Genomic DNA, 14182 nt, shown 5'->3' on the forward strand with positions numbered 1-14182 from the left:
ACATAGAGGAGAAGTACTCTTTTGACTGCATTAAATCATTCTTGAAAAATCTGTCTGCTTCACAGCTCAAGTACTACTTAAAGAACTTAACTTGAAGATAAGTGTGCTTACAAGTAGGTTCAAAATATCTTAATTGCCTTTAGAAGTTTTCATAGTACAGGTGTTGTGGGTTTTTGTTTTTTTTTTTTTTGCTACTGCTCTTTAAAATTTAGTAGAATACCTTTTTCCTAGCTTACATTCTAGCAGCCTTTCATGAATTTCCACCAGAAACAAGACATAATCTTCCTACCCTTACTTACATAACCTTAAATGCAAGATTTTTAAAGACTTTTTGAGAACTAGATATGCCTGACTTGTCCAGAACAATGCTTTAGTCTTGCACATTCAATTCTGGATGTCAGCTGTGGTAGTTACTAGGCAAACTGCTTTGGTAAGTTTTAACAGCGGAAAAGAATGGAGCTTTAGAGCTTTATAATGCTAATGAAAACAATGTAATAGCAAATTATTGTGTGAATTCTGGAAGCTATGTCAGGAGTGAAAAGAAAATTATTTTCTTTCAGTACATTTTAGGTAGCAATTCAGTGAAGAATCTTTTGAAAGCAGACTGCTCACTGCAGCTAGTTAACAAATAACTTAAGATTCAAACTGCAGAGAGAATGCAAAAAATTAACCAAAAAGGACTAACTTGGATACCTCACTATAATGGGTAAAATGACAAAATTGTTGAGGCACCCAAAAATGTACACATGTGCATCAATAATAAAAATGTTCTGCTGTGACAGCTGATCTGCCTCTCATTTTGAAAGTCAATGACAGAAATTCTCAAAAATTCTAAGATTTTATATACATTTTATGAAGCTAAAAACAGTGTGTAATTGAAATGGAAAGGTAAGCTGAATATACTTCATAGATACGAATTTAGTGTATTCTTATAAGGTTATTCATAATGACTCATTGATGATAGACACTATTTTATAAATCATTGGAGGATTAACATTTCGCTTGTGTAATCATGCATCCCCTCACAGCTTTCTCTCCATTCCTCTCGTGTTAGAACATGAATGGCTGTCTTTGCAAACATTGCCTTGTCCAAAGAGTTCTTTCATAAGACTCTTCTTCCTTTCCCTGAATATTGTATGAGCACAGCCTTCTGCTTCAGTCAAACTGTCTTTCTGCCTTATGTTGGTAACTTTACTGAAGGGTGGTTCGTGTAGCCCAGACAGTTTCTTTACTTTTGATTCTTCTTTGCAGTGGTCCTGACCTGAGTGTCTGTTGTTACAAAGACTGCATTTTGTGGATTTTGTACCTGATGTAGGAAGCCCGTGATACAAATTTTCAGTGGTTTCTGAGAATACGTATTGTTTTTTCAGCTTAGAGAGCATTTTGTTTCTTGGAGTTAAAAAATTACTCCCTGCCTTCCCTCTTGTTAGTTGTTCTTCTGACTTCTTTTCTTTCTCTTCCACTGCATCTTCCTCTTGACTGTTCTCTTTTACACTGTCATTTAGCAGAGTTTCTTCAGCTTTCTTCTGTTTAAGGAAGTCTCTCTTTCTTTCTTGTTTTACAAATTCCAGACAAGTGTGTGCTGTCTGCGGTTTGTTTTCCTTTAAATATTCTAAAATGAATATTAAGGGATTTAGGAATGTTCTTAAATTATATAGGATCACAAACAGTCATGCAGCATTAATGAGAGCAAATTTTACTGCATTATTTCTTAAGTTGCTACTGATGGTTAGGACAGTGCTATTTACTAATAACAGGATGGGGCAAGGTTTTGTTAAGATCATTATGTCATTGACATACTTGCTTCAATTAATTAGCATACAAGTATAATCTGTATTAAGTATTTCACAGGCTAAACATAGTGCTAGAGAAGTTGCATATAAAGTATCAGGGAAATCACATGAGTTCTGAACTCCTAATTGTCATTCTATTGCTATTACATCGAGCTTAAATATAGGAATGTTTTTTTTTCCCCTTTAACTGGCAACATGCTTGTTGCATGGAGCAGAATATACTGCAGTTTTTCAACACAGGACTGAGTTGGTTCATGAATGGGCTCTGGAAAGGTTTCAGGCTGAAAAGATGGAGTATAAACTGCAGGAGTTAAAACATTTCTTATCACTAGCTCTGTTACTGATCCAGTAGGTGACCTCAGCAATCTGTCACACCTTTGTAAATGTGTGAAATTCAGCTCACATCATGTCTCCTACCATTTGTGAAGCATCTAGCTTGACAGCATTTCAGATCTCAGTTTTATCTACCTGCCTCAATTTAAAGAAAATGAGGGTTTTCTAAAATATTCAGCTAAAAGGATACATTTGCTTGCTCTTTCATCTGTTATACAGAACCTCTTCATAATTAAGTTGTTTATAGATGAGTTCCTTGCATACGGCCTTTGTGAGATCACAATCAATGGTTAAGATTTGCATAAAATCTGTTTACAGTGGTCACTGTAATGAGGAGATACTCTCAGCCCTTGAAGAACTCCTTTTCCTTTCTTAGCAATAGATCCCAAGCCAGAAAAATCTGTTGACATCTACTATGATGCAGATTCACAACCAGCAGTTTGGGATCAGTATTTGATCAGCATGGATTTAACAAAGCGACCATTAAGTAAAGTATGCTTTTACAGATTAAGCTCAGAAATTTTACCAACACAACCATGAGCTGCTTTTAGAAGTCCAGCAGTATGAAGATGCCTTAAGCTGTGGAGCTGATCTGCTGTCAGTGTAGCACCTCCAGCAACTTGCTTTCAGTGACTTGTAGTTACTGTCAGTCATATGCCAGCTCAGGTAAATTACCATTATCATCAGTTCATTCAACTTTTGAAAAGATCAGATGCATTTCTTAGATATTAAAACATACCTCCATGAGTTCGACCAAAATTTTCTGGCTTTGGTATTTTCTTGGATGACTGCTTTTCTGTTTCACATTTGGCATCAGTGTATGCTTTGCTTGCTTTAGCTTTTTGATTCTTATCTTCTGATGCCTTTTCCTCCTATAATTGACAATTAAAGGTAAAAATACAGGGAAATACTTGTTCAGGTACTTTCTAAAGATTCCAATCAGTACAACACTTACAAAAAGATGAGTATTTTCTTTTGAGTTCCTTGTATGACAACTTCTGTCCAACATATTTTCTATTATATAGTAATATTTACACAAAATGCACAGGAACTTAAGATCACTGTTCAGGCCAATCAAGTACATTACTAAAATGGAGAAAAACCATACAGCTTCAGAGGTAATTTAAGCGAAGGAGTTGGATCCCAATCTTTCATACCTCATGTAGCAGAACTGTACTTTCTTCTGTTTCCTGGGGTTGGTACTGAGATAGCAGTGATGTAAAATGCTGTTTATTTACTTGCACTGATGTGTTTATACTGAGACCTGTTGCAAAAGGACTGTCATTAGCAGTAGTTGTTTCTGGAATTACATTGTTGGTTTAAGCAAAGATATATTTGATGACAGTGGTATTCAATTGGGACCCAAACATTCTAAGACTCAAGTTTTGTTGGTTAAAGCCTTGTTTTAAAGAGAAGTTTGCAGTTTAAGTGTATGTTAGTAAATTCAAGTTCCAGAATACATCCCGCATTCTGAATGTGTATGCATCTCTATTGCAATTAAGGCATGCTTCAGGTAGGAATGAAAATGGAGGAGTAACTAACATAGCTAAAGCACTGTTAGCTGAGTTTGAGGCACCAATGTGTTGTGTCTTTCCAAAGATACAATAAAATCTCATCTGAACGTTACTGTTTTTTTTAATTAGAGGTTCTGAGTTTACCTACCCAGAGGCCTGAGCACTTTCATCAGTACATTAGTATGCTGTACATATACTTTTTACTTAGTCTACAAAGAGATCCTGTTCAAACAGGACATGTGATGTCATAGAAATGTGTCAATACCATAGAGCCTGCATTGGGTCAGTTTGTATGGTAATATTTTAATGTAAACTTTAAGAGGTCTGGGAGGAGTACCTCAATTTTCAAGCTCCTAAATTCAGATCCTACAGAACAAATGTGCTTGTTTTTATGCCTTCTGACTTATTCAAAGTTAAGCAATTATATAAGGCTTTGCAGAACCAGACTCTTAAGGAGAAATAGTTCACACTATGTGAAATATCCCCGATACTTGAAAGGAGGTTCCAAGGGAGCAATTGAATAGTCCCTTCAAAGAAGTACCTGAATAGGATGAGATGACAGGGCAAGGCCTGTGTATTGTTCTTTTATTCTATGTTTGGAACAGCTTTGACGTGAATACAGGAACAAAACTGTAATCTTACCTACATCACCATTCAGCCTTATTCCTAGCTTTGATATCCGAAATCAGAGGAAGACTATCCACAAAAAGGGTGATTTTTCAACTTGCCTTTTGGTGGTGATAAGGATGTTGAGAACTAATTTGAAAATTACCTCTGAAGAAATGGCACTTATGATGTGGAGGGAAATAGTTTTCTGAACCCAAGTAGTTACTTAAAAGCAACAAAAATCACTAGAACATTCTTCAGATTCAGAACTAGGGGGAGCTGTACCTCTAGATGAACTAGTGTGACCTTCCAACAACTGAGCAAAGCTTGCTCTCACAGCTAACTTTAACAGATTCACTCAATAATTCAGTTTTATTTTACTTATATGTATGGAGCTTTCTTATACCCTAAACCTATCTTCACTTGCTTATCAAGAACATTAAAAAAAAAAAGCACCCACACATTGCTTGCTTTCCTGCTGTATAAAAATTTTTACAAATACACAAAGGAAACAACTCCTTGAAAAAGTAGCTCTTTCCAAATTTATTATAGGAAAATTCAATCAAGCAGTGAAAAGGAAAAACAATTTCAGCTATTACCAGTTGTAGGCTTCTAAATCATCATTTTCCATTAATGGCACAAAATGAAATCCTTATTGGGCAAGAATACCAGAACAGACAATGTTGCTGGGAATCTATTCATAAAATAGCAGGTCTCATTTAAGCTAAGAACTTAAGTAGTAATCAGTGATTTAATATTACAATTTAAATAAATTTAAATAATCTACAAGTCCACGTCAGTAAAGTTTAAAAAAAAAAACAAACAACCCAGATGGTGATATGATACAACAAAAGTTAGAATTCAGTGCTTCATAAATAAAGTTTGTCTGACTTGGAATAAGAAGTAGCAATTTCTTTCTACATCTTAAAATTTTAATTACCAACTTTATCTCTGTATTTCACATGTCACTAATGCAGAGTAATGGATTTGCAAAGGAAGTTCCACTTCCTACTTTAGTTTAGAAGCAGGAATATTTAAGCATATTTTAAATAGTTGAGTAAGCCAGGAAATTCGATGTTCCAATCATTATCCAAAACCAGAGAGTATAAGATTGCTATGCAAAAAGCTCTCCTATGGAATAGTGGCAAAATGTTTCTGATCTTGAGTAGCAAGCCAATGTTACTTCAATATCTTTCATGTACTTCTTCCACATAGAACACATCTATTAGTAAATTCAAGATACTACATCCAAAGCATATATAAATTAGCAATTTATAAATGCTTCAAGAAGAATACTTGCTTCAACGTTATTGTCCTTGATAGCATGCATGTGAGCAACGAAGCAGTTCTGAACTTGTTTGATTTATAATTGTTTTTAGCAGTTGTTCCCTCCAGGTCAAGGGGTCAGCAAACATAGATGCTTAATGCTATGTGAGACACAGCCTGTAGCATTCAAGGAATCTGCGTAAGGCTGGCCAGCATTACCCAGGAGTGATGGGATACCCGTGTCCTTCTGGAACAACTGCAGAGCCAGGCAAATGTGCTACAACAGCTCAAATGCCACCAGATGATGCCTATTATTAGGCAACTGAATCCCACACAAGATAACTGCTCCTGGAATGGTTGACAGACAAACTTGGCTATGATAAATTTCTCTCTGCTACCCGTCTAAATCCATAAAAAAGAAATAGTTTACTAAAGAGTTATTTCTTCCTGTTGATAGAATTAACTTTCTATTATTTTGCTATGTCTTTCTACTATAGCATCAATTTTGCTCATGGAAATAACTGAGAAGATATCCAATAATGGGTTTACTACAAGGTCTGACTGCCTATTTAAATTTACTTATTATGAATAAAACCGAAAGAGTGCTAAAGATGTGGACTTTTTCTCTCAGATAAACTGACAGTATGATCATCAGAATAGCCTTTAAACTTTGTAAACCTTGTACCTCAAATCCACTCCCTTCCTTGCTGCACAACAAAATGCAAGCTGCAGAAGCTTCAATAATAGGCACTGAAACATCTCTGCTTCTAATAAGCTAGAGGTTTTAAGAATGAAAAAAAAAATATGAAGAAAAAAAGAAAAAAACAGCATCTAAAGACCCAGACCCAGCTAAATTCATTATTTTGACTGATCTGAAAGCACTTTGAAAGTCTGTACTAACACTAGGAACTTGCTGCATGAGGTTAGTTTGTGAGGTGCTTTGGTTCAGTGAGATGTGATGTTGGAACTGCAGCTGTGGGATGACCACTTCTCATGGCCAAATCAAAACGAACAAGCCTGAACAAAAATCAGACTGCAAAAGTGGAGCGATTGCTTCATGCTCTTATTAAAATAGACAAACAGCTCTTGATGCAAATAGACACAATAGCAACACTATTTCATTGTCTCTATTACAGTACTAAAACTGTACGTATGCTAAAGACTATTCAAATGAAAAAATGGGTGGAGTATTAACCACAGGTCATACGTTAATAGTCATAGAATACACAAGCATAAAAGAACCCCTAAAGCATACGTGTCAGAATATTTTTTGCTTATATAAAAGTACTGTCTCTGCTTTTACTTAGGAATATACGTCCCAATTACAAGACAATATAAGATTCACATAATGAGATAACGAGGGAAAACAAATATACCTTTACTTTTGTTATGAGGTACTGAATCATCTTTGTCCTTTGGGATTCTAAGCAATCGATTTGCGTAGATATTCTTTATGTAAAGTTGCCGATCCTTTTCCTAAGAAGGAATAAATGCTATTAAGTTCTTTGAGTGCGTTAAGAATGAGTCTTTACCTATTTGATTTTCTTATGCTGGAAAAAAACTGCCAGCAAAATACTCCTTTGTTCTACACCATTTGGTGACTTTGTCATCCACTTAAGCATGAATCAGCCGTTTTCTTTCATGAGCCAAACCAAAATTGTTTCCTTTAAAGGCTAAAATCACATTTTTACACCTTTATAACAATGTTCAGAAAATGAGGCCTTCTATAACATGACATAAGCTTCTGAGGAACACTTTCAACATCACTGTCATAAGAATCATGTTTTTATACTTAAATTTCAGTAACATTCTTGCTAATCAATTCCTGGTCTGAAAAGGAGTTACATTTAATTTGGGCACAGAGGTTGATCTGAATGAGAATTACATCTGTATGCCCTGAATGGTCTGAACAAGCCACATGTGCAGAACTGTAAATGTGTAAGAATAAACTGTTCTGGCACAGAAATATGATTAATAAGCATGTCTGCTCCTTCTGGTAAAACAATATAAGGTTTCGTGAATCTAAACATAGCATTAAGAAAACACATGAAGAAATATTTAGAGAAGTCTTTATGTGGAAACTGTACTTTAAAATAATTTGCATTCTAGAACAGCTTTCCATGAATGTTGCTAGGGCTGTGACTATTTCCATCTCCCAGATTTGCACACATAGATACATATACATCGTCAAGAGGAACAATCAGGCATCTGATTCCATTTTGGAGAAAGTTTCCTTGTGGAATCAACAGATGCATCAGTCACAGAAATAAATAGCATATTTTAACCATGCTACAAACACAGTTTAGATTAAAAAGACCACAAAGATTTCCATGTTTTCTTGATATGTATGTTCTTCTTAACATAACTTTATTTTGTTTTCTGTCTACTCAGTGCCACATTTATGTTCTTCCATACATTTAGTGTAAAGTGTTACTGTGTTAAAGTTGACACAGATGTCCCAAAAATATTTTTGTTGAAAACAAGCTGAAACTTGAAACAAACTCTTGAATCATTTTTATAAGTCTTTTTTGTTGCTTTTCAGATTGTAATATTTGGCTTATTTTGATTTGAAAGTGTTCCTGTAAGGAAGCTCATACTGGGTGGATATATTGAGCTAGATCTAACAAAACAGTAACAGTTTGGTGGGTACTATTTGTTCAAATTATGATACATTAATCTGTTCCAGTTAGTTACTGAAGTCCTTTAACTTTTGACAAACAGACCCTACAACAATTTCACAATTTTATATTTTGACTTTTTTTTTGTTAGACTACAGACTCAAATATGAATAAAAACTCTATTAGTAAATAATGAAAGAAGCAAACGAAAAGATAAAATTAACGACTCGAATCTTCCTGTAGGAGCAGAAACCTGTTTAGAATCTTGAGTACCTTAATTTTTTGGTGAAGAGAGTTAATTTCCATTTGCAAGTTCTTTGTAATTATCCCAGCTTCAACAGCTTTTTTATTCTCATTTGCCAGCTGGCGACTAAAGGTGCTATTGTTCAACTTCATCTGCTTTTCTAGGCTCTTAAAAAAATTACACGTTTCACAATATAAATGTACTTAGTGTGACTGTTAAAAGTTTTCTATTCTTACCAGATCTAAAAAATAAGCATGCTGATATAATGAAAAGTAACCTTCTATTTATTGCAAACAACGCATGAAATGATTATCTCTAAAAGAACTTTAGAAATGAGCAAAAAGAGGCTTAAAACCCAATTATACTGATCAGAAAATAAAGCGTCTGGCGTTTCAACATGAAAAATTTGCCTGTACATTACTGTTCTGATAAAATTAATGAAAACAATCATCTTCAAGACATTCTCATACGCTTCATTTCACATCAACATCGATTTACTATGGCAGCATAAAGAGGCTTAGTGTAAATGAAGAGTAGGTACTTTACCAAGTACTTTATCATCACAACCCAGTGCTACGCACTGAAGTGATAGTTAATAAAATTGTAGGGTGAGAACCCAATCCTGCAAGCTTTTTATTGCTTCTCACTGTGACTCCTGTAAATAGAAAGTTTCAAGAGTCTAAATTCAGCTATTTACGTTTTCATTTTCTTACAGGTAATAAAATACTTCAAACCCAGCTTCTCAGATAGTGAAATGCCTCTAAGATTACCTGGCTCTTTATTTAATCATGTGAATAATGTATTCCATAGAAAACAGAAATTAATTCCTGGAGGACAATAGACATTTCACTCTTCTGGTTTTGTAATAAGGCCTGTATTCCTGTTTCCTCGTGAAAGGTTCAATAAGAGTAAAGCTTTATGTAGAAGATAAAAAAGATCATTTGATCATCTCTTATTGAACTCCCAGCAGACTTTTACTACTCCTGCATAATAAATCAGCCATAGAGCCAACTCTAAAAGTGGACTGCAGCGAGTAACAGTAATTAGTGAGCAGGAGATGTAGCTACACCCATGGTGCTCACCAGCACCACATGGAAGGAAGAGTGCTTGTTTCCAACTGAGCCAGCTTCTCTTGTCCAAGGAAGCAGACCAGCAGCAGCCAGGTGGTCTCCATGTATGACTAACCCTCTGTTTTATCAGGGCAAATCAGGGCTCAGGGAGTTCCACACCACTGCAGCTGGACTGCCCAAGAAAGGCTGGGTAACTCCATGCTGCTGGCAGAAAGTAGAGCAGACATTCTATTGAGGATTGCCCTCCAGCTATGTGCTGTGCTTCTGACCTAATAGGGTTAAAACAGGACTTTAATTCTTAGAAAGCTTTATTGCTGGATTCAATTCACTCAGTCATTACTGACAAATTTTTAAATATTGGAAGGAGTACTACTGCCATTATTTATACCTTAATGTCTAGCTTAAAAAGAACACTCAGTGCTAGAGGACTGTATTACAATCATCAGTTTGACGAGAAGCAACTAAAAAAGCCAACATCCACTACTTTTGCACAGAACCTCTCCTATTATTCTTACACAATTAAAACGATAGGTATATATTACCTGTATTCTCTTATTATTCACTTCCATTTTTTCTGCAAGGACTGATAATCTGTGATAAAGTTCCTCTTTCTCAGCAAGAGTCTTGTCTTCTGAAAGCTTATACAAGGCTTGCAAATCATCTTTAGCTTTTAGCAGCTCCACTTCAACTTTCCTAAGCCTTCTGGATGCACGTCTTTCTTCCTCCTGAGACATCCTCAGGTGTTTCCTCAAAGTACTCACCTCACTGTAATGCCTTGTTAACAGATCAGGCAAGACACTTTCTGAATTTTCATATCCACCTATTGCTTTTGAGTGCCGATACCAAAGCCGTTTCAAAACCTGGTTTTCTAAGTTTGATGCTTCTAACTTGCGCTGCAAATCAAATATTTCATTCTTCAGCTCTTTAATTTTATGAAGTCTTGCTGATAATATTCGCTGAGCCACTTTATTTCTTTTCTGGGAAATCATGTTATTCTGCAGGCTTAAAAATGAAGAATTTTGATGTGGTATCTTCTTAGCTGGCAATTTCTTTCCCCCTGCATTCAGATCAAAGTAAATTGACATTGATATATACCCATCAATCAAGACAGCAAAATCACTGCTATGTCTCCACCTACTCACACAAGCTCCTACATTACTCATCCAGGGTACTTAAATGCACTATGACCAAAGGTCCAAGATCTACAATAAGAAATCAATGTTCAAATCCATACACACACAGATAAAGCAATCCATAATGGATTTATGTGGACCACAGCTACATAGGAAGCTACAGGTCTGTAATGGCACAAGGTTGCCTCCTTTCACTTTCTGAAGCCATTTTTATTTGAAATAGCCATCGTGCTCAACTTCCCTTAATAAGGATAACAAAGCATATGTTTGTCTTCTGTGGCAAACACCAGGGATGTTTTGTGAATAACTCAGTGAAGCACACTTATAAAGCATACAGTATTCCACTATCAGTGGAAACAGATTTTTCCTTTTTGTATATGTTTAGTTCACTAATGTATCTGGGGGCTGTTGAAGCCAATTCATCCCACCTGGAAGGATTTCTACAGGCTTCATGAGGAGGACCTACACCTTGAATAGGGACATGACAGAAGAAAAATAACAATAACCGAAAGGTCTGCAAGAACTCAAAACTCAAGGTGATCAAAATTGGACATGGTTACGTATCTGTGAAGTTATGACTTCTGACCAGCTTTCTGTAACTTCTGAGGCAGCTCTGAGTTAAGTTTTTAACCCTTATATGCTTGTAAGCATAGAACAGTTATGTAGTCATGTACGCTGTTTCTAAGCAGTAATTAAATATATAAATATTTTAATGGCTAGCATTCTAAGTGTATTACTGTCATTTTGCCACTTTCTGTGTGGCCAATATTCTAAGTGAATGATACTAATTTTCCTTTCCTGAAATGTACGTAGAATTTGAAAATAGTCAAAACTGTATCAGTGTGTGCTCCCCCCTTTCAGACACGTATCCAGTCTCATTCTAGCTTTCAGGTCATTTCAGACAGCATTTTGCTAGAAGTTTATAATAATAATTTATCAATCAAAAATATTTTAAGTACAGAATACACAAGGTCCTAACTCAAAAAAGAATAAAGAAAACATCAGATCTTTTTAAGAACTTCAGTATAATTCAATGAGTATTCCACATACACAATATTTACAGGAGCAGGCCCTAATTACAACATCCTATAGCAGACAGGAGGCAACAACAAAGTCATGTCAGGACAAGGTAAATCAGGACACCGCCTCAGGCAAGCAAAGCCAGGCATCAGCCTCAGCCTCACTTCTTCCATGAACAAAGCTAGAATAACAGAAAGCTACAGCAAGAGCGTTACTTAGGAAGACAGAGGTAAGTGGGAGAGTGGCTTCTGCTGTGGAAAAGGCTCTTCCTTGCAGCACCTGGTTGGATTTAAGGAAACACAGATATGAAAATACGCAGTAGAGATTCTTCACTGCTAACATTTACAAGGAGGAACTGTATTTGTGCTATATGGTCATTGCACTGAAGCATAAATTCTACATAATACACTATGACTAAGATGGCCAAAACATAGGTTTTTGTGTAAGAGTTGACATGTTTGTGCAGACCTACAGCTTTCATTAACTTTCCTTAAGAAAGGTTCTTTTCAGACTCATCAGCTTATGCATAGTCCAAACCACAGAAATACAGAAATCACAGTATCTGCGGGAAAGCCATTCAACATCAAGGAATGAAGACTGCAAAGGTGTTCCCACATGTCAAGTGATTATCCTGCCTCTTGGATCAATGAATATTATGGCATAACATAGTAAGGGGTCTCCACCTCTTTCTCCTCGTTCCGGTGTTCAAAACATAATTTATTATTCTTCAGTGAAAAAGTGTTTTCCCTGCCCTCCTCATTACAAAAAAAAAAAAAAAAAAAAAAGACACCATAGAAAGGGAACAGCTGTGCATCTGAAGACAGTCACATTTGAATACTACCAGAAAACAAATTACCTTTATTGTTTTGGGAAAAGATCTGTTGTTCTTTTTTCTTCTTTCTTTCATTTTTCTGCATTTTCTTCTGTTCAGTTTCGGATAGTTCTAAACAACGGCTGCTTCTAGCTGTTTCAGAGCAAGTCACTGACAAAGCCCTCAAAATAGTTAGTTTGATGATTCTTACTTCTGCATTCTCCACTGCATTGCTTGCAATCATTACCTCTGCTTCAGCTGCTGCTTCTAATACTTCTGTGCTTTGGGGAATTGTCTGTGTCACATACTTACTAGGACTTGCTATCCTCCTGCACTAAAATATGAAGGAAATATTCATTTGAATTAATCACTGCTGTGGTAGAAGGCTTAAAAATTGACCTCCATGAGCTCTCAGGAACTAAAATGTTAGTGAGTTATTTACTATTAACGTAAATAGTATTAAACAGTCTGCATCTATATTAAGCAATGCTAAGGAATACTAATCCAGTAAAATAATTGTGTGTAGTAAGCAGTAACTTTATTTGCAGAAATAACTGCAAATACGAAATATAATCATTTAACTCAGAATTTACTGTAATACTGGCATGTGTTTTTTGAAGACTATTTATAAGATACTGATGCTTAAATGTAAACAGATACCATGGATTGTTTCCAGTAACATACCCATTTTATCCAGGATAAGTATATTTAAAAGAAGTGCAATGGTGTTTATGCTCTATAGCTAAAAAGTGCTTTGTAGTATTACATAATAATTCTTTAAAATTAAGATTACGTTATTGCTAATTGCATTCTTTTGTTATTTTTTGTTGTCCATGTCACTAAAGAATCATTTAGTCATATTTTTCAATACTTAGATCACAAATTAGATCACAAAATGAAGTTATTTTAATTGACATATTAACATCATAGGCAGGAGATGTAGCAGCACCTAAAGCTGTGCAACACAGTCTCTGATTTTGACACTGAAATAAAAATCTTCTTAAACTTTTGGGACGTTGCTTTATTTTACTTATTTTCAAATAGAGACAAAACAAAATAAATAAATAGATTAACAATATAACAAAAGTACGTCTGCACAATTTCCGAAGAAACATTAGGAAAATAAATACTTTTTTTTTTTTTTTTTAAATAAGGACAATTGTTTCGCAGCCTAACCACACTTAACACACTTGTTTCCTTTTTAAAGTGCTATAAGACACTGCTCTACGTGTCAAGGCACTTATAACTGGAATTATCAGCTGTAATGCACTGTTGTCAGAGACGTGATTCTCTGATGCAGTGATCTTACTTTTTTTGACTGGATTTATTTGGAGTTACCTTTTTCAGTAGTCTCATTTGCAAGCAAAATGAATTCTCCTAATTGTTTAATTGTTGAAATAGAATATATCTAGCATAAAATATAAAATGCTGACGTGATACATATTTGTGAGTATGTTATACCTAAGTATTTTTGTTTACTGAGTCTTCTGGAAAGTAGAACAGATTGACTTCAGTAGCTTACACTCCTGGCAATATTATTTAAACAGTGCAGTTTCAGTAAAAAGGATTTCTCGGGATACAGCTCAGTCTTTCTCAATATGACCTGAAGATGACTCAGCCCATAGTTTTACAGATGCAGAATTCTACTCATTAGTAGAATAAATTGTATATCTGAGGGGACTTAGGAGAGAGTAGCAAGTATGTAAAGGAAATTAAAGGGGTATTAAAATGATAGTTCACATAAACTGTAAGAAGCAGCCTTAGCTAAAAAAAA

The 14182-nt window shown here is 35.3% G+C and overlaps 1 protein-coding gene across 5 annotated transcripts in view; it reads right to left on the reverse strand.

The window, feature by feature from the left end:
* Positions 1–170: 170 nt before the first annotated feature.
* The window catches only part of LCA5L (lebercilin LCA5 like), a 14997-nt gene continuing 985 nt past the window's right edge, over positions 171–14182 (reverse strand). For 2 of the 5 annotated variants that reach the window (XM_042809452.1, XM_042809454.1), the window contains exons 2-8: positions 12454–12742; positions 9987–10501; positions 8404–8541; positions 6889–6988; positions 3284–3390; positions 2866–2998; positions 171–1612 (exon numbers count right to left, since the gene is read on the reverse strand). In XM_042809452.1, coding sequence (XP_042665386.1) covers positions 1023–1612; positions 2866–2998; positions 3284–3390; positions 6889–6988; positions 8404–8541; positions 9987–10501; positions 12454–12742 — 1872 coding nt within the window. In that variant the 3' untranslated portion in view covers positions 171–1022. Of the gene's footprint in view, positions 1613–2865; positions 2999–3283; positions 3391–6888; positions 6989–8403; positions 8542–9986; positions 10502–12453; positions 12743–14182 lie in introns of those variants that run through there. The other 3 variants (XM_042809456.1, XM_042809455.1, XM_042809457.1) reach the window with 3 other exon arrangements.

Source organism: Centrocercus urophasianus, unplaced genomic scaffold, assembly GCF_019232065.1.
Source record: "Centrocercus urophasianus isolate 14NV4802_14NV808 unplaced genomic scaffold, USGS_Curo_1.0 seq_12, whole genome shotgun sequence".
In the NCBI taxonomy this organism is placed as follows: domain Eukaryota; kingdom Metazoa; phylum Chordata; class Aves; order Galliformes; family Phasianidae; genus Centrocercus; species Centrocercus urophasianus.